The sequence below is a fragment of the Gopherus evgoodei genome, chromosome 5 (assembly GCF_007399415.2).
Source record: "Gopherus evgoodei ecotype Sinaloan lineage chromosome 5, rGopEvg1_v1.p, whole genome shotgun sequence".
In the NCBI taxonomy this organism is placed as follows: Eukaryota; Metazoa; Chordata; order Testudines; family Testudinidae; genus Gopherus; species Gopherus evgoodei.
The window spans coordinates 60496681-60518260 of NC_044326.1; the positions used below are offsets into that span (position 1 = coordinate 60496681).

General features: G+C 41.8%; 1 protein-coding gene across 9 annotated transcripts in view; it reads left to right on the top strand.

The window, feature by feature from the left end:
* FAT1 (FAT atypical cadherin 1) overlaps window positions 1-21580 on the top strand; it is a 187657-nt gene that overhangs the window by 99980 nt on the left and 66097 nt on the right. For all 9 annotated transcript variants that reach the window (XR_004000575.1, XM_030563873.1, XM_030563877.1 and 6 more), the window contains exon 4: window positions 8889-8950. Coding sequence is in view for 8 of the 9 variants with exons in the window: in XM_030563873.1 (XP_030419733.1) it covers window positions 8889-8950 (62 nt within the window). In the remaining variant the exon portion in view is untranslated. The remainder of the gene's footprint in view (window positions 1-8888; window positions 8951-21580) is intronic.

A 21580-nucleotide genomic window follows, 5' to 3' on the forward strand; every position in this document is an offset into this window, starting at 1 on the left:
CTGGCTGTGGGTTGGTTGGTTGTTTTGCTTGACCACTGAGGGGGGGGTGTGTGAGTGTGAGGGAGACACCGAAAAGATTGTCTGACCTCCTCAGGAAAATGACTAGGGCTGCTCCTATGGCCTACCATTTCTTTCTTTCTCCCTGCTTCCATATTGTAAAGACAGATGGTTCCTCAGTGTCTTCCAGTCAAAAGATATACTAGTGTCACTAACAAAGATAAGTGGGGCTCTTGCCTTGGTAACTGGGAGAAACTTTTACCTGAAAAGAGTTGTCTTCTCTATTTACTGACCCTTCAGAGGCAGCCAAGTCCAGATAGGCAATGTCTCAATTCTCTCCTTTGGCCATGGAAAACCACTGGGGGCATCAGGCCAACAAAAAACAAACAAGTACCCAAATGTGAACTGTCACCCGAAGCCCTACATATGCTGCGGGCTTTCACAAGCATTACCAACAGAAATCACATGTCCTATATGCTTAAGGAAGAAGAATAGTCAGAGTATGCAAACAGCCATCCTAGATCTTCTCTGGATGGGAGCAAATAGAACCTGTCCCTTCTCTGTACAAGAAACAAGACCTTTACTCTATATTGTTCCCCGTCCCCTGCCCTCCTCCACAAATTGTAAAGGTTCTCAGCCTCATATATCAGAACAGATCCATGAAGAAATTAACATTCAAGACGTGGACATTAAAAATCCACATTTGGCCTCCATTGACTTCATTGACTTGAAGGATGTCTCTCTCCATATCTCAATTCAGCAGTCTCATAAATGCTTCCTGTGCTTTGTTCATGGAGCACAACGCTGCTTGTGCTCTTTGGTTCAGCAACAACATTGCAAACATTTATGAAACTTCTGGTAGTACTAATAACTTCTCTCAGACAAGTCTCCTTCTCTGAGCATCATTCAGAGTCAGGATTATAAATGGCACACCCCAGGTGATAAGACTGCTGCTTGAGCCTTGGTTTTGCGACATAATTAACACCATCTCTTATTCACCATTTCATGTCTCACAATGTAAATAGACACAGTGCTCTACAAAGCTTCTTACTGCATGAAAGACAGGAAAAGCTAAAGATTCTTATCCAGCGACTCTGCCTCTCAAGGGAATCAGGAGGATTATTCAATTTAATCTTAATGCATAATTTTCCTTACCAGTATAGACTATGACAGTGTCACAACTGTTGCTTTCTTGGAGGGGGAGCCATACCTCCCTTTCCACTAACAGGTTTGGTTTGCCTCCAAGACTGCAGAGAGTGAAGACCCAACATCATGGATCTGAGGACCTCATTACTCCAAGAAAGGAAATTTTCCTAGTGTGAGCATAGATCATATACATATATTTAGGCACAATGGGGTAAACTAGGGATAGAGTGGAAGACTTTTCTCTGACTGTGAATTAAAATCTACATTTTAATGGAGATGTATGTATTTAAAGTACTGGTTTTAAAAATAGATTTTTTTTCGTTTCCCATAGTTTCTGATATTCTCTTGAGGAAATAAATGTTACATTTACACGTTTGTCAGGTTTGTCTCTTAATGATTGTTTTAAGAAAAACCTTCCCTTCTGTTTCTGCACAAGTCAGCCTAGTCGTAAATTCTTTACCTGATATTTGTGAAAAACATCATCATTAGTCCTAGAATCATGCAGGCAGTAAAGTTTGATCATTGCACCCTCTGCTCACTGGATGGCTTTGTTTCATCAAAACAAAAAGTGATGGGACATAATACGTCAACAGTGGTTGCTTATGCTTTTTTGTTTGAGTCATATTGTGAATTTATAAGAAAAATAAACAGAACAAGCAAGCAAAGAAAAAGGATGGGCCCTGTCATATTTAAACTATTTTAATAATAGCACCTCACTAATCAGATTTCCTCCCAATATATTGTATCTGCTGACTTTAGTGACCCCAAAATATGTGTTTACTGCTTTTTACTTCTGTTAAGCCTGCAGAGCCAAGAGTGAGCTGGTTCTTGTGCATTTGTCGTAGAAAGAATTATTATGTTCTAATTATTTACTCCCGTGCGAAGCCATTAAAATAATTGATGTCATTGAGGGCCTATTTTAGACTGCAGAACTTTTATTACTGGTGGTGATTTATTTGGGGGAGGAGGGAGGAATTCCCTTAATTCTCAGATCCCAGGTTGAGTTTGCAAAGCTAGTGGAGGGAGGGAGGAGAGGAGGGTTTTTTACCTGTAAACTGAGTGTGCTTGATGCATAAAATTCAACAAAACAATAAATCTTCAAATCCCTCCTCCTCCTCCTTTTTTTATGCCATTTTTGTTAGCCATACTGTATAAATAAATGTTCCACCTTTTTGTGATAGAATAAAACAAATAAAAAGTATAACCTTAAATTAAATACATCTTCATATCCTTTAAGTAAATTTGAAACATATTTGAAATTTAATTTCCTCTTAACTTACCTGCCAAGTGTCAAATTCAGGAGTTCCCTTTTCCTTTGCAGAAACTGAGATGACATTATAAAATGAATAGGAAGTGTTTTGTTTTGTTTTGTTTTTGTTTTTTTAAAATTCAAATTAAAGCTTTTGCTGATGGGTATTAAGTGAAGTATTACTTGGGATCCAACTTCTTGGATGTATCTTTAATGTAATCTTAGTTTTCATATGATGAATTGAGTTATATAGCACTTTACAGGGTTCAACTAATAGTCCCTGAATGGCTGAAGGGAGGATGGTAGACCACCATACTGTTTTAATTTGGAGAAACTGAGATAGCCAGGTTAACATGTGATTTGCTCACACAGTGAGCTGGTAGCTGAGCTGAGATTTGAACACAGGTCTGCCAACGAAACTTTATCCATGGGATGATGCTGTTTGCATAAGGAACAGTCTTATTTATGCTATTTACATAAAGCTCTAAATTATTACATTTTTGGTCTTTTATATTTTTCCCCAAATGTTTCAATGGTACTTAACCTAGGCCAGATGAAACTGAAATCTGGAGGTTAGATGCTTGAATAGAACTGTATCACAAGAGTGCAAACTCAAAAGAGGAATGAAGAAGAGCAATGAAAAGTGTTAATCATATTTTGTTCTGTGATTCATAGGATGACTGGGATTTTTAAATGTAGCCTCACCTACACCTGGCTCTTTTGTTTAGTGTGGCACGGTAGCTGTGATCTGTTCAAAGACTGTCTAAGTCAGGGGTAGGAAACTTACGGCACGTGTGCCAAAGGTGGCACATGAGCTGATTTTCAGTGGCACTCACACGGCCCGGGTCCTGGCCACTGGTCCGGAGGGCTCTGCATTTTAATTTAATTTTAAATGAAGCTTCTTAAACATTTTAAAAACCTTATTTACTTTACATACAGCAATAGTTTAATTATATATTATAGACTTATAGAAAGAGACCTTCTAAAAATGTTAAAATGTATTACTGGCATGAAAAATCTTAAAGTAGAGTGAATAAATGAAGACTCGGCACACTACTTCTGCAAGGTTGTCAACCCTGGCTCTAAGTAATTAAGCTGCCTTATGAAAATGTGTTATTGGTATGGCAAGTTTTGAAATATTACCGACTGTAAAATCACACCAATTTTCTAGAAATATCACTTGTTTCATCATTAGCTCAATAATGATTTTTTCATAAGGTTATGTTTTCCCAAGATGCCTGACCTGTCTCTCCCACTCTGTACGGAGTGTATGGATTGATTCACATGTAGAATCACAGTTAATATTGTAAGTTATTAGAATTTATTTGTGTGTCTTTCACTCAGCAAGGGCAGATAGAATAAAAAATGGAAAAATCTGATTGTAAAGTAACACTCTCCTGTTCTGAACAAAAATTGACAGTTTTGTCACAGCTCAGTACTCACTTCCCTTATTCAGAAGGTGATCCCCATCAGATAATAAGAATTTCAGAACAGACCTAATTACAGGCCTAAACTACTTCAGTGCTAAATTAAACTTCATCCTTTACTTTCCACCACTTTAGCATTCATTCTGTATTTCCTTTCTGACTTTAAAATAAGTATGTAAAATGTTTAATTAGAATTTTTGAATTCATGTCCCCCATTTTCAGTCTAAATTGTTTCCTGATATCGATACCCATAACAAACGTGGACAGGGATTTGAAGTATGGCAAGAGAGGAAGCAAAGGAAACCTTTTAAAGTGTACTAGAGTCCAGGCAATATTGGAAATGTATTCTATCAAAATACATTGGTAACTGAACCATTGAGCACACTTATCCTTACCTAAGTACAGAAAGTAACTTTATTTTAAAACAGCACAAAACCCATAATTAGCAAAAGTCATGTTGTGCCCTTCATCTGTACACACAGGGTGCAATCCTGGCCCCACTGAAAAGTTACTGAGAATTTGGAGCCAGGATTTCACCCACAATCTCTGTTGACATTAATGGGAGTTTACTGCCTGCATAATCTATGGCCATATCAGGCCTTATTACTATGCTCTCTGCCCCAACTTAGTAAAGCTCTTAGACACATCCTTGAGTTAATACTAGAGCTGAGTAAAAATTTTTGGACTAATAGTGTCTTTGCTGAAAAATTCAGGTCTGGTCAACATGAAATTATTTGAGAATTTGACATGAATTTGCCAAACAGTTTTGGCAACCAAAGCGGGGGGGGGGGGAGGGGGGGAGGGAGAGTTGGAGGAAGGGAAAGGCTTCTTCCATTTTAAAGCAGTTAGGTGAGTGGTTTAGGCATTCACTTGGCATAGGGGAGACCTGTGTTCAGTTCCCCTCTCTTCTTGATGTGGAAAAGGGATTTGAACTTTGATCTTCCCCATTTAAGTATCCACCAACTATGGAGTACTGTAACTATGGAATATCAATCTGTCCTGTTGAAGCTGCTCCACTTCGCATAAATCGGAGTAAGGTTTGAACTTGACTCTCCTACAGCCTAGGTGAATGGTCTAATCACCAGGCTATAGAGTCATTCTTACTCTAATTCCCAGGCCCAATAGCTAGTGGCAGTGAGTTGTCATTCATAGTTCAAATCCATGCTCCAGTGACTTTAGTTATTTATACACAGTGGAATAGCTTCAGCAGGACAGACTGATGGACCTACAGCACTATATCCTGTAGCACCATGGCTAGGGTATGTCCTGAACGTGGGAGACCCAAGGTCAAATGCCTTTTGCTCATCAGGCAGAGTGTGGAGTGGAACCCAGCTCTTCCACATCCCAGGTAAGTACCCTAATCACAGTGCTAACAGTTATAAGTGACTGCTGCCTTCTCTTCCTCCACTGGAGAAAATATTTTTTCGTTTGATTTGTTGGACCCTAAATTTTTTTTTTGTTTCTTTTTCAATTTGCTGGATGTTTTTGTTTTTGTTTTTGCAATTTTTATATTCTGTTTGACTTGAACTGATCTCTTTTCCCCCATTTTTTGGAATTTCCAGTGTACTAAAACATCAGTTATTTACCCATCACTATTCAGGACAACACTAGACATTCAGAATCTTTCAATGTTTAACAGTGTATAAAGGGTTTGATTTAAATTGCAGCATAACAACTATAATCGGATAAAAGTTTAAATACAACTTATTTCTTTAGGAAAATGGATACCAGGAAAGAGTTAAATGCAAAGAATGCAGTGTGTGTGTGATTCTAAATCCAGAGGTGTTATATTTCCTTTGTTGGCACTAGTTTCTGCTGAATGTACAGGATATATATGGTGAAGACTAAACCGTTCTGTTAACAGTCTGAAGTGTTTTAACAGAATTGCGATGCACGCAACATCATGAAACTTAGTCAAAAGATTGTATTAACAACCATTTTTTAACATCAAAGCATATTAATTTTAAGTATATTGCTTACTTCTTTGTTTCCAAAATATATCAATCAACTTCAATTACAGAAAAGTCTAACCTGATAAATTCATTTCATAAATGGTAATGTGCAGAACTAGGTTAGACCTTGAACTCCTAATTTGGGGAATTTATTTGCAGTAAAGATGTGATATGTTAATGTATAGTTGTAGTATGATGTAAGCTTTTCCAGGCAGTGTTTGGCATTCGCTAGTACTGCTCCCAGGGTTCAACTTATGGAGTTAGGTCTGCATGCTACTGTTGAAAGGGAGGGGTTCCCAGTCTGGTGGAGTCTGAGAATCTTAAGGGTCAACAGGGCAACACAAAGCATAAGCACATGGATCTCCTAGAATGACTTTACCCTTCACTGTGGTCTTTGGTGGGCTCCTCCCTGCCCCATTCCCCAGCCCCTCAGTAGCAAGACACTTCAGCAGCTGAGCTGGCACTCTGTTCTGCCCTGCCTTTTTCTGTGAGGGTGGTCATAGCTGCAGAAAGGAGGCTAGAGCTTTAATCCCATCTCAGATTTTCAGTCCGAAATCTGCAGGGTCTCAAAGTACTCATGCTTCATAGAGTGGTTCCTTCCCTCCCCTGCATATGTAAAGTTTCCTCAGAAGCACTTTATGGGCCCCCCAGAACAGGACATACAGCAGAGGTGCTGCTTCCTAAAATCTAATTTTTTTTGCTCCTTTTGCCTACGTAAGGGGAGGTGAGCATCTGGTCCCCCATTTGTTCATTTCCAGTTAACAATTCTAAGCTGCTCCCTAGCGTGCAGGTGACAAGAAAAGAGATAGAATGGTCAGCCTCAGCCAAGAAGCTTGGCAAATGCTTTGTCTTTGAGTATATGAAATGTTTGAAGCTTGCCAGTGTTCACAACGAAATGAGAGGAATGGTCAGAAAAAGTTAGATAGAAAAAATTACTCACTGCAATGGAAGAATGGAATTGCTGGAAAACTGAGGACAGTGTTGACCATAACTGAAAGGATGGTGATTTATGCTACCCATTTCTTGAAGAATAATAGTTGTCTGTATAGTTGACAGCTATTGTCATGTATAGGAGTTACTCATATTATTTAGAAGTGACTGTCCATTTTGTTGGTGTATGTAGGCTAGAATTATTTTGTGGCAGAGTATTTGCTAGCTATGCCAGATAGAAAGAAATGCCAATAGAGTAGAATTCTATAAGTAAAACTGGAAATTTATTGATGTAAATGATTTTGAGTTTCAAGCTCTACTTCTATCAGGGCTGTGACACAAAATAGATATTCTTATTTTTCAGTTTAGCAATTCAGTTTTCATTAGTTGATATGTTTGTGATGTTTTTGTTTTGAAAGTTGTATTTATAATAAAAAAATAGTAGCATGGCATTAGGAGACCTGAATTCTATTCTGGGTTATGCCGTTGATTTACTGCAAGACCATGAGCAAGTCACTAACTTCTCCATACTTCAATTCTGCCATGTGGAATCAGGATAACAGTACTTACCCATAATTGCAAAGTGCTTAGAGAGCCTCAGATAAGAGATGCTTTGGAAGCTCAGTGTGGTGCAGGGGTGTAGTCACAGGTGGGCCACGGCCCACCCACTTAGCATTCAGGCCCACCCTTTAGCCCCGGCTCTGCTTCAGCCCCAGCTTGCCCCACTCTGCCTGGTGCTCCAGCCAGGGAGTGCTGCCAGGGGCTTACCTAGCTCCCTCCGCTTGCCCAGTGCTTCTGCCAGGGAGCATGGTCAGGGCGCGGATGCTTGCCCTGCTCCGCCTACCTGGCGTTGCTGATAGGGAGTGGAGGCTTGTGATGGGGCACCCATTTTTCTGGGGCCCTCCAATTGGTTGGGGCCTCTGGCCATACACCTTTGGTCCAGTGACTAATCTGCCACTGGCAGTAGGGCAAGCTTCAGGTGACTCTGTGAAGGCAGAGGAATCCTCAAAAAAGGTAGGCCTGCAGCTTGGGGAGCCAGGCCCAGCATGGGACTGGGCTGGGGGCCATTGCCACACCTTCTCCCAGAGGTGGGTGCGCACCTGGCACCCTGGGCAGCCCTGGCCAGAGCATCCATCGCACCCTGCAAGGCTGGCTGGAGGTTGTTGGAGGGAAGTGGGCCCCAATCCCTCCCCGATCATTTCCTGCTCTCTTAAATGTCCCATCCTGGCTATGCCACTGATGTGGTGATGGTATTATTTTATTTCATTTTCATGTGAATGTGTCTCAATGACTAATGTCATTAGCCTGAACCTAGAAAGGATTAGTTTGAGTAGGACCTCTTCCTAGTCAGATATTAGTGTCTCTATTCCATCCTCCTCCTCCTTGGCCTCTCCACTGCTTTGCATACTATTGATCGAAACTTTCTTCTCGACATCTTATTCAAAATGCTCGTCACTTTCCCCATTCTCACCATCACTTGCTCACATAACTTGGTGTTTGTCTTTGGCTCCTCTCTCCCTATTACAATACCAAGCCATGTGCAATCCTTATTACATCTTCCCCCATAACATCTGTAATATCCACCCTTTTCTTTTTTCCCTAAAGCTAAAAATATTCAGCTCCACATCATCTCCTTTCTTGATTACTGTGAACTCCTCCTTATTGGCATTGCGCCATAGATTTCCCTCTGGTGGCCAACTAAACTAACTTTAAAGCTGTTTTGCACTGGTGAAGCAGCTTTAATTTAACATGGGAGGATCAGTGCCTAGTCTAGAATCCTAGACTAGCTGTGTTCTTCTGCTAAAATGATTAACAGGCATTACAATTGACTTACGAGTGAATACGCTCCTGCAATGAGTGGGGTCAGTTCACATATGTCTTTGTGTGTGAGATGTAGACATGCAATTCCCATTGGCTCATAGGAGCTGTACAGGTGTATCTGAGAACAAAATTGGATCTGCTGTCTAGACACTAGAACAGCTCAACTTTGGTTCACATTCTAAAGGATATCTTCACAATTATAAAGACTAGAAACTTTTTTTTTTTAAATGAAAGCTTAAATTCTGCAGACATGTATGAGACCACCAAAGAAGACGTCCAGGTTGGGCATATCACTGATTACTGACTCAATCTCTATCACAATTACTTTTCTGCAAGGACTGATGAACTACTCTTTTATATTTACAGGGCTAATTATAACCACATCAAGAAAGCTAGACCGAGAACAGCAAAGTGAACACATACTGGAGGTAAATGATTCTTTTAGATCTCTGAAATAAAACAACTGCATAGAACATAGAACCCATTAATTTACAAGGAATAATATTTACCATATGAGATACTCTACATAATGAATTCAGGAAACAGAATTAGAGAGAGAAATTAATACTTATTTTTAACAAATAACAATTTGCAGAACTAAGCACCTGATAGTAACATAGTGTGTCAGTATTGTTGTTATTTTTAGAACATACGTAAGACAGAACTAACATGCACACTAATTTTTACCCTGAAACTGAGGTGCTGTGGTTCTTCTAAATATGGCCTGAGATCAGAGGCATTACCATGGGAATACTTTGGTTTTCTTTTCTTTTTTTCTTTTTTGCTGTCTATAAATGTGAGAATAATTGTTTCATAACTGCCTTTTGCTGAATGTGACTATATATCTCCAAAAGACAGATGCAGACTTTTAATGTTAGGATATATAGATGACATGTTAGAAGGATGACATGGAATTTTTCCACCTATTGTAACACAATTATCTGTCATATTCAAAACTTAAGGATAATTCTGCTTGGGAACCTGCATTTTGACTTGAACATATGTCTGATAAGTTAATAGGTAATATATTAAATGCATGTCTTGTGGATTCAGAGTCAAATAATCTAGCTATGAAACCTTTGCCCGTTTCTTTTGCTTACTTACATCTGCTTTTAATGGATGAGCTGGAGTTTAGTGCTCAGCTGATACCATCTATTTGTTCTGGAAAACATAATTTAGAACAGAAACTCAAAAGATTGTGCTAAATCTAACCCAAATATATAGCTCGATCAATATTTTGTGCTGTTACTGTGCATGTTGCAGTTTCTCTGACGTGAAACAGCCAAATTTGCATTTGTATGCATTCTGTAAAAGTGTAAACCCTGTCCTTTACTCAGTTATATTAAATGTGATTTACCAAGTTATGTATCTGCTCCCATTTTAAGAGTTGATCTACAGTTTCTGGGCAGATGAAATACTTTTGATCCAGAAATACAATGAAAGCATACTTGTTTTTTTACTTTTTCTTGTACAATCCTTTTGTTAACAGTCAGTTACTGTGCTGTTACTTGAACTTCTTAACACAGTTTATAAACATTATAAACACCAATTAAATCTCATGCAACCCCTGGGTAAGAATTATTGTACCACTCAACCAGACGGTGGCTTTTTGTTTTAATTAGTGGGATGGGTTAATTAGCATCAGGTAGAAGTACAGAGCTCACCCTTTGCTGAAAAATAAAAATAAAAAAAATCTGGCTGTGGTGACCAGTGTGTTTGCATGTAAGGTGGATGAGTCAAAGCTCTCGTTACCTGCTCAGGAAGGGGAGTTGGCTTCCTGCTCCCCTCTCAATGTATCCCCCAATATAGGCAGTCTGTACAGGGAAGTAAGAAGGCACTTTCCACCCCTCAACCCTCAGCATAAACACATACGTTGACACACAATCTTGTCCAAACTAGGTTTGAGAGCTCATTCACATATAACATCATAGTATCTGTTCCATTGGCCTTCATATTATAGGTTACTGTTTTCTTCATCTGCCCAGTAAAATCCTGGGTTCTATTAGATAGGCGTCTTTGTGGAATATTCCTGCGTGTTAAATTCATGAATCTTGCAGAATATTATATGTTAGATGAGCCCTTCTTTTGACTGTCTTATCTCATCACCTTTATTGATGTCCCAGAGTTTCATCAGCCTGGAACTTATGTCTGATCAGGTTTTGTTTTTTGGGTCATAATTAATATCCCATCCAGTATATTTCAATTTCTTCTGGTTCTTTTGTACTTGTAAATGGAAAAGGTGGTTGAAATTTTCTCTTCTTGTTTAAATTCTTGGATTACTAAGTGCTCCTACACCACTTGCTTTCTCAGTGCTATCATGGCACAGTGCTGATTCCAACATCCACAGTGAAGGCACTGATATTCACAGTGATATTTACAGTATATCTAATACTTCTGTAGAACTGATAAATGAAATTGTTTTTAATTGTTCACTTTATTAATGTAACTTCTGTTCACCATTCACTACACTTGCCTACACTGTAACTTCTGTTCCATATTGTAATTCAAACCCCATTTTAAAACACTCACTCCATTTTGTAAAAGCTTCCTCCAACCTTCATTTTTGCAAACCCTGGTGTAATCTTCTTAGTTTAGTTTAGATGTATGAATGAGGTATGTATGAATGACGGAATCAACCTCCAGCCCAGCCTGTCCTGATGAGATAAAGTTCAAATACCAATGGCTGAAGACCTACACAACAGCCCTCAACAAAGTAAGAAGCATCCACCCTAAAAAGAAAAGGACAACAGATCAACAGAAGGAAGATCAAAGCCAGGTTCAAGGCTGAAAGTCACGCCTGCAATTGATGAGTGATCAATCTAAACCCAGAGGCAGCGTGACACAGCAAAACCTATAGACTTTGAATCCAAACTAAAAGCCTATAAAAAAGAAGGGTGAGATGAGAGACTCTGGGTAACATTCTGCTGCCAACATGGAAGGACATCAGTGCCTGCCCAACAGAGATCCAGCTTGTCCTTGTGCCCGGCTTTCCTGGCCAGTTAGCCGCCACAAGCTACGAACCCAAGCTACAAAATCAAGCCATGAACTTAGGCTATCTTCAGGACTGGTAACTATGCAGCAGCTGCAGAAGACCTGATGAATGTGGGTGTGTGTATGTGAATATATGTGTGTAGGTATTAGGTATAATGTGAATATGTGTGTGTGTGTGTGTGTGTGTGTGTGTGTATAAGAATTAAGATATTAGTTATTAGTCATAAATCAAATTGTTATCATAATAAATGTGGCATCTTTGTCTTGTCCCCTTTAATAAGATCCTGCTGGTTTTTACTGGTCTAATATAATTGGTATAACATTTTGGTGGAGAATAGCAAAAGGGGATTATTGGTATTTTTGCCTCACTTATTGTAAACCAATCTGTGTGCACACAACCGGCTCTACAGAGCACGGTTCTATTCTTGGTTAACCGAAACCTGCTGGCCCCTGTGCGGGTAGCAGGAAAATAAAGAGCTCTTAAAATTGTTAACAAAACCTGCTGGCCTCCGGATAGGTAGCAGAAAACATAAAATTATTAACAAAACCTGCTGGCCTCCGGATAGGTAGCAGGAAAAGAAAGAAAAATCAGGGGCAGCAAGAGGGTCCCAGGGGCCAGCAGTGCTGCTTGCTGAACAAAATTAAAAATGTTTAAGAAAAGGAAAGGGAAAACAGTCTCAGAGGGAGGAATGGAGTCAAAAGTAGCTTCTACCTCACCTTTTATTAAAGAGATAATGCCTTCTAAACAAATCCTTCAGAGATATGGGCACAGTCCTTAGACTAAACAAGCCCTTGCAGATATCTGCACCATTTCGGACCTAGAGGATAGGTTAGCCCAATATAGCCTCATATGTAAACCCCCAAATGCAACAAAAAGAGACACTGCAGGGATCTGGCTGCTGTGGGAGGCTTGTAATGACAGCTACCTCCACCTAACAGCCTATAAAAATGAAAAACTGCACCAAGATTTACAACCCCCTGCTGCAAAAGCAGAGAAATAAAAATGTATGTCGTACTCAAACCTAGTTAGATGCACTTAAAGTTGAGTACAGAGAGTTAAAACAGCACTCTCACATCTTACAGCAGCAGTAATGTCAGAAAAAGGAACATTTGAGACCTCAGAAGGGGCAAATTTTTGGGACCCCTCTGGAGAGTGGAAAGGGGAATATTTGGGTAGATTCCTCCTCCCAGGGCCAAAATGCCATTGCAACAGTAACAACAGTGCCTGCTTCTGCCTCAGACCTCCAGGCCATGGCAAAGTGGCTGGGAATTTTAAAATGGAAAAAAAAAAAATCTAAAGTCACAAAGAAATGAACCACTTAATTAGCATTTGTGCAGCCCCAAGTACCAAACACACTGTGGCAAAGACTGAGCAGGGTCTGCCATGTGGGACCACTGTGCTAATTTGTTTCTAAGCTTCTGTTTTTCAGGCTCTGAACCAGAACATCAGGAGAGCTGGTCCCAGCTGAAGAGTTATAAAATACCATGGTTATAGTGTCGCGACGAAGTCTGTGTTCAGTGTTCTGTGTTGCATGCTCTGTGTCTGTCTCTAGTGGTGTCCTGTGCTAGCATTGGGTCCAGAAAAAAAAAATAGAAATACTACACTAAACAGGACAAATGTCTTTTCCTCTCTCTACTTCCCCCAAGTTCATCCAACTTAGCAATCAACACTTGTGTCCAAAAAACTTTGGTCCCCAGTGCATCAGGTTTATTTTTTGTTAGGTTATCTAATAGTCATTTTGTTGCTAATTTTTGTTATTGATACATTTGTGGTGTTAGTTACATTTGCTTATATTGTTAATTCCACACTTTCCTCTATGCACTCAGGTTCTACTCCCCCAAGCCCTAAAGGGTAGTTCTTGGGCCCTCATAACTTGTAAAACCTTGGCCCATAATTGTAGGGCCCCATCTTTCAGGTTCCCAGAAACTTCTTGAGAACAACTGTTAAAAATAGGGGATTCTGCAACATTTTAGCAACAAAATGTTAGTTTAAGTCCAAATCAGCTTAACCTTGCATAACAACTATGGTCCTCCTACAAAATCTTATTTGTTGTGTGTGCTTAAGGAGGTCCTGAACTCAGTAACTTTTATTATTTAATGGCTATTGCAGCATCAAACTTGGTCCTCATTTTATTTGTCAATATACCCGAGAATTATAATGGTTATGGTTTTATTGTATTCCCAATTAATATAACTATAATTGTTTTAATTTGTGTGTAAATTATATCTGGTGTTTAGTCAATTGTAATAGGTTTAGTTATAGTCACCTGGTTATAATTTGGTTTGTTTGCAACAGGTCACCTTGCCCTACAATGTTAACAACTACTGTAATGGTCATAACTCAAGGGGCAAAGTGTTGTAGAAGCAGCCCACCTGGTCAGCAATTCTAAATATAATTTTTCATCCCCTCATTGTCCTATTAGTAACCCTAACTGTTATGTTGGTTCAGCCTTAAAACAATTACATAAAGTGTGACCCATTCAATGCCCCTGGATTGAAGGGTCAAAAGGGGGACAATGTAGAACTGATAAATGAAATTGTTTTTAATTGTTCACTTTATTAATGTAACTTCTGTTCACCATTCACTACACTTGCCTACACTGTAACTTCTGTTCCATATTGTAATTCAACCCCCATTTTAAAACATTCACTCCATTTTGTAAGCTTCCTCCAACCTTCATTTTTACAAACCCTGCTGTAATCTTATTAGGCCTTGTCTACACTAGAGAGTTGCAGCGCTGGTGAGGGGGTTACAGCACTGCAACTTAGGATGCGGCCACACTTGCAAAGCACGACCAGCGCTGCAACTCCCTGGTTGCAGCGCTGGTCGTACACCCGGTCGAGCCTCAGGTGTAGCGATTGCAGCGCTGGTCATCCAGCGCTGGTCAGCAAGTGTGGACGCCCACCAGCGCTTTTATTGACCTCCGGGGTATAAGGAGGTATCCCAGCATACCTTAGAAGCCTCTCTGGTAATCATGCACACTCCACTGCCCTGGGCTCAGCTGACCCCTCCTTTAAATGCCCCGGGAATTTTAAAAATCCCCTTCCTGTTTGCTCAGCCAGGTGTGGAGTGCAATCAATCATTCAATCAATCAGCGACCATGCCTCCACGCTCCAAACGAGCCCCAGTATGGAACAATTCCGAGCTGCAGGACCTCATCAGTGTTTGGGGTGAGGAAACAGTGCAAGCACAGCTGCGCTCCAGAAGGAGAAATTATGATACCTATGGGCAGATATCAGAGTCCTTGCTGAAAAGGGGCCATGAACAGGACGCGTTGCAGTGCAGGGTCAAAATAAAAGAGCTAGGAAGTGCTTACTGCAAAGCCCTTGAGGGAAATCGCCGCTCAGGAGCTGCCCCCACAACCTGCCATTTTTACAAGGAGCTGGATGCCATACTTGGGTGTGACCCCACTGCCAATCTGAGGACCACGATGGAGAGTTCAGAGCCGGGAGAAGTGGGGGAGGGTGTAGAGGAAGCCGACAGTGAGGCTACTGTGGTGGAGGGAGACACCCCGGAGTCCCAGGAGGCATGCAGCCAGGAGCTCTTCTCAAGCCAGGAGGAGGCTAGCCAGTCGCAGCAGCTGGAAGTTGCTGGTGAGGAAGAAACTGAGGAGTGTGCTCGGGGTAAGCAGATTTTTATGTTTTGGGAGAGGAGGGTTTGGGTTATGGCTGCCTGCATGCATGCCTAAACGTGGAATAGCCCATTGATTTGCTCTATCACGTCTCTGTAATCTGCCTCGGTAATCTCTTGAAAAGTTGCAGCCAGAGCGTGGGCAATGTGCTTTCTCAAGTTTATCGGGAGAGCCACCGTGTTCCTTGTCCCGGTCAGGCTAACTCGTCCGATCCACTGTGCAGCGAGGGGTGGGGGGACCATGGCTGCACAGAGGCAAGCTGCATAGGGGCCAGGGCGGAATCCACATTGCTGTAGAAGACCCTCCCTCTCTTCCCAGGTAACACGCAGCAGTGATATATCTGACAGTAGGAAACCCTGTTGAGAATTTAGGGATACTTGAGTGCAGGGCGCCAGGTTCACGTTCCCCCCCCCCCCCCCCAGCCACGCGGTGCGCTCCGGTCTTCTCCCCCCCCTCTCAGCAGGCAGCCAGCCCCGCGGAGCCCTCCGGTCTCCCCAACCCCTTCCCAGCAGGCAGCCAGCCCCGCGGAGCCCTCCGGTCCTCCTCTCCCCCCTCCCAGCAGGCAGCCAGCCCCGCGGAGCCCTCCGGTCTCCCCAACCCCTTCCTAGCAGGCAGCCAGCCCCGCAGAGCCCTCCGGTTTTTCCCCACCCTTCCCAGCAGGCAGCCAGCACAGCTGTGCTTCCCCCCCCCACCAGCAGGCTGGCAGTTAAGCGGACCGCCCCCCCCGCCAGCAGCTCGCCACCTTCCTGTTCATTACTGTCCCCTGTGCAGGACACCAGCTACCTCCTGTACCCAGTGCTGATAAACCCCAGTGACCCATCGGTCAATTCCCCCTCCCAGGTGCAGTCGGGGCAGAAACACTCACCCCATTGCTCGCCATGCCTTTGCTTCCCTGGCCTCTCTGTGTTATGTGAGGTTTGTGGGAAGGATGCTACAATAAGTCTAAAAACTCCTTCATTGTGTGATAATAAACAATGTAGCCTCTGTGTATTACATGTTTCTATCTATGTTTTTTTCAGTGACCTTGAGTAATGCAGCCGGATCACCAGTCTCACGTCGTTTGCAGAACTTGAGAAAAAAAACCCGAAAATCAAAAGAAGAATTGATCAAATCAGTTATGAATCACTACAACAGAGAAAGTAGGAAGACGCAGGAATGGAGAGAGAAAATGTATGAATCCAGAGAGAAAATGAATGAGTGGAGGAAAACAGAAAGCAGGAAAAAGGAATTGACTCTCAAAAAAACCACAAAGTAGATGATAAGCCTCCTGGCTCGCCAAACTGAGTCTTTCGAGTCTATGGTAGCCATCCAGGCAGATCTGTACCATGGTAACCCACACCCCTCCCAAAGCTCTCTTTCTTGTTCCCCAGTGTTTGCACCAAACACCTTTCTCCAGCAGCCAGTTCCTTATTACACCCAGCTGCCCCCAACACCTGTACGATCACCTACCAGCCCTGAAAACTATAATTCTTACCCTGTGCACTCCACCCCCATTACCCTGCAGCATAGTAATCCTGAAGTGCAGCAGACATTGAACAGTAATCAAAACAGGATATATTCAAACCTCTGAATGTACAGTCCACCACCCTAACCCACCTTGCCTTTTATGTACTGTACTTTGAATAAAGGATTTTATGGCTTTTACAATACGTTTTATTATTGCAGGAAGTGGTAAATATTGTACCCCAACGTAGAACATAGCACAGCAATGGCACCAAACATTACTGTTGGCTCTCAGCATCAAATTGCTCCCTTAAAGCATCCCTAATCCTTGAAGCCCTTTCCTGGGCCTCCCTATTAGCCCTGCTCTCTGGCTGTGCAAATTCAACCTCTAGGCGTCGAACCTCGGAGGTCCATTCCTCACTGAATCTTTCACCCTTCCCTTCACAAATATTATGGAGGGTACAGCACGCGGATATAACAGCGGAGATGCTGCTTTCCCCCAAATCTAGCTTCCCATAAAGACACCTCCAGCGGGCTTTCAAACGGCCAAACGCACACTCCACAGTCATTCTGCACCGGCTCAGTCTGTAGTTGAACCGTTCCTTGCTCCTGTCAAGCTTCCCTGTATACGGTTTCATGAGCCATGGCATTAAGGGGTAAGCAGGGTCTCCAAGGATCACAGTGGGCATTTCGACGTCACCTACTGTGATCTTGCGGTCTGGGAAAAAAGTCCCAGCCCTCAGCCTCCTGAACAGGGAACTGTTACGAAAGATGCGTGCATCGTGCACCTTTCCAGGCCATCCTGAGTAAATGTCAGTGAAACGCCCACGGTGATCCACAAGCGCTTGCAGAACCACGGAGAAATACCCCTTGCAATTAACGTACTCTGATGCCAGGTGGGGTGGTGACAGAATAGGAATATGCGTCCAATCTACTACCCCTCCACAGTTAGGGAAACCCATTTCTGCAAAGCCATCCACAATGTCCTGCACGTTCCCCAGAGTAACAGTTCTTCTTAGCAGGGTGCGATTAATGGCTGTGCAAACTTGCATCAGTACCATTCCAACGGTGGACTTTCCCACTCCAAACTAGTTCGCCACCGATCGGTAGCTATCTGGAGTTGCCAACTTCCAGATTGCAATAGCCACCCGCTTCTCCACTGGCAGGGCAGCTCTCAATCTCGTGTCCCTGCGCCGCAGGGTAGGGGCGAGCTCAGCACACAGTCCCAGGAAAGTGGCTTTTCTCATCCGAAAGTTCTGCAGCCACTGCTCGTCATCCCAGGCTTGCAGGACGATGTGATCCCACCACTCAGTGCTGGTTTCCCGAGCCCAAAGGCGCCGTTCCACGATGCTAAGCACGTCTGTTACTGCCACAAGCAATTGAGTGTCTTCAGCGTCAGGCGTTTCAATATCATCGTCTGACTCCTCACTATCACTTTGCAGCTCCACTGCCATGCGTGATGTGCTGACAACATTCATCAGCAAGGTCCTCAGCAACTCAGGCTCCATTTGTAACAGAAATCTCATAAATCGCGCTGCAGACTCACAATGCCGCCAAACTGCTCGGAATGTGTTGCAAAGCACCACGGGACGTTGGAACAGGAAGCGGAAAGACCCGCACACTTCCTTCCCCTTCCCACAAGCCACAGCGTCAAAATGGGACGAGGTGGTCTGTGGGATAGCTGCCCACAATGCACCACTCCCAACAGCGCTGCAAGTGCTGCAGATGTGGCCACACTGCAGCGCTGGTAGCTGTCAGTGTGGCCACACTGCAGCGCTGGCCCTACACAGCTGTACGAACACAGCTGTAACTACCAGCGCTGCAAAACTGTAAGTGTAGACAAGCCCTTAGTTTAGTTTAGATGTGTGAATGAGGTATGTATGAATGACGGAATCAACCTCCAGCCCCAGCCTGTCCTGATGAGATAAAGTTCAAATACCAACGGCTGGTGCAATACTTATTGAGTTAGGAAATGGTTATATTTAGAAATTCCAAGGATGTTTTAGTACAGGCAGCATGAGACCTTCAACATATTTCACTCAGAATCCCCCCCATGATCACAAAGTCCACCCCCCCTCCAATGTTATAGATAGGTGTATGAGGAGGTCATCCTGTTCCTTAGTGTGAAATGGTGATCAGTGGCAGACGCTAGCTAATACCCATCTTGTGTTTTATCTATTAGGACATTGATTCATGAGTTGTCGAGATCATTCCAAGTTGCCAGTGACTTGGAAACAAGTAATACCATTTTTGATATAGAGTGCAACTCCCCTCCCCTTTTGCCCACTCAGTCCTTCCTAAATAGATTACAACCATTGATTTTAACATTCCATTCATCTAGATCATCCCACCAGGTTTCAGTATTACCAACTGGATCAAAATTTATGCTAATAAATGAGCAATTGTGAGACCTCGTGTTTATTACCTAGGCTGCTAGCATTGGTGTATTGACAGCTAAAGAATTTCTTCTCATCATGTCCTTTGGTTCGTTTGATTAATTTTGTTCTCAACAGTTCAATTTTGTGCTGCCTCCTCCTATCCTCTCTCTTTTCATTCATTACTTTTTCTTTTTAGTTTAACACTCTCCTCATTACCCTAGCCAGCCTGTCCCCAAGGATATTGGCTCCCTTCTAATGAAATGGAGGCTATTGCAACTGTACAGCTCCCTCTCCCACAGAAAGTAGACCAGTCTTTCACAAAATCAGAAGCTTCCAGCCCATTCCACTTACCATGGCAGCGACTCACTTCCAGAATCTTCTGCCTTCTGTCTTCCATTGCTTGTGGTCAGGAAGGATCTGTGAGAAGACTGCATGTACACTTTTCTTTGCACGCTTCTGAGTTCCTTAAAGTCATCTATGATCTGTGATAAGATCCACAACACAGATTGTAAATTCTTTGGAACAGGGATCATCTTTCCATTATCTGTGTAAACAGTATTTAGCACAATGTGGCCCTGATCCTTGATTGGCCTCCGGTTGCTACCGCAATACACATAAAAGATAATAACAAATAACTTGTAAACTGAGCAAAAATTTTTCAAGTCAATAGGACATGATTTTTAGATTAGGACTTCACCTAGCATTATATAAATATTACTTACTGTAATGTGCTCTATGCAAACAATAATAATAAAAGTACTGATTCCTCTTAGGTCTTGGTTATTGGTTATCTCCTGGTATTGGTATACGTTCTCCTTTAGTTCTCCTTTTCCCTTTCTAGGCCATTGTGACCTAATCAATAAAGCTTTAAATTAGAGTCTGCAAAGTTATCAAAGGGAAAATTATTGACTATTACAGTATAATGAAAGCCAAAATCTGAATTAGACATTTTCCCATTTGTTAATTTTATGCTGATAACCTTGGAAATAGGTTGGGAAGAAACCCAGAAATTCACAGAATGGTGGCAGTAATAAGATGCTGTGCATCTGGCTAATTAATTGAGCGTTGAACAGTCCAGGTGGGTTGGAGGGTTTATTCCTTGTGTGCTATTAAAATTGATCCTTGATTACATTCTTGTTTGCATAGTAATAAATAATGTGCTCCATTCTTTCTGTTTCTAACATTTCTCTATTTTATATGTGTGCATTAAATGGTATTTTTCTTTTAAATATAGCTAATTTAATTTAGGCTGTCTTCACATTACCCTTTACTATTTAATTTCTGTTTTACCTTTCTTATCACGAAAAGTGATGCTTTTGTATCAAAATTCACATTTAAACAATTGTTTTACTTAGTTATTAGTAAGAAACCTACAACTGATATAGTTTTCAGATCATATTTGACTTTCTTCAGTTTTGCAACTTATTTTGTTGAGCAAGGGTAATGCTAATTTTTTTGCAAGCAGATCTGTTATTTTGTACAACCTAGCATTGCCTGTTCTCTTGTTTCCAGCGTGATTTCATCATACTTGAGTTTTACTCTAGAAGCCTGTGTGCAGTTTTCTCTATTCACCTTCTTAAGGGAAATAGTATTTAATAGTGCAGGAAAGCTGCCATGGATTTGGATATGAGGATGAGTACATGTAATTTATATTGTTTAATGTATTTTTCACTGATAAAATGAAGATGCATAAGTGCTTAGATTTATTAATTATGCTTACAAATTGTATTATACTACATTTTCAATCCCATCCTTACCCAGAAGTCAAACAACCCTTCCCTCTTCATGTGTAGACAGTCAGGGTGAAATCATACCCCAATGAAGTCAATGGTTCAGCTCCCATTTCTGATGTTCCCCTCTCCCACAATCTTGTTTTATGTTCATGATATCCTTGCCTCCTGCATCATTTTCATATTTGGACTCCTGAGGTCATCCAACTAATTTGTGAAAGAACCTGGAAGAAAACTTTTTGTTTTCTCCTTACTGAACCCCACACCAGTATTCGCCATAATCCCATAGCAAGCAGCTCAGCAGCAATCTTCCCTAGAGCAAGTTCTCAACAATATTGCAGAAACTCTCTACCAGAAGTTGTTTCTCTCACTGACAGACTTCTTCTCCCCCATAAAATCCTATATAGGATTAAACTGATGTAGGGAAGCAATTTCCCCCAGAACTTACTGGCAGAGACCTTGGGTTTTTGTTTGATTTTTTTCCGTCAAGCAGGTATCCGTTCGGATAAGGTGAGCATATTCCCCACTATCAGTTTCCTAGGATTACATACTGGTGACCCTCAGGCATTCCTGAGTGTTTCTATGTTGTAACAAAGAAAATAAAGTAAAACAACGACATAGAACACAAAGGCAAGGAAAGAGAATCAAGAAGGGGGGAAAAAAAGAGGCAAAGGAAAGAAAACCAGTAGAGGACACAACAGATAACATGGAAGAAGCGACTGCTTCTCTAGGTCAGAAAACACTGTATATTATTGTACATGTTTTGTACGAGAAAGAAAAGGCAAAAAACAAAAAGGAAAATCTGAGAAACTGAAAAGAGAAGCTAAGGGACAAAAAGAGAATGAGAGAAAAATGAATGAATGGAGCAAGGATTAGATCTGTTT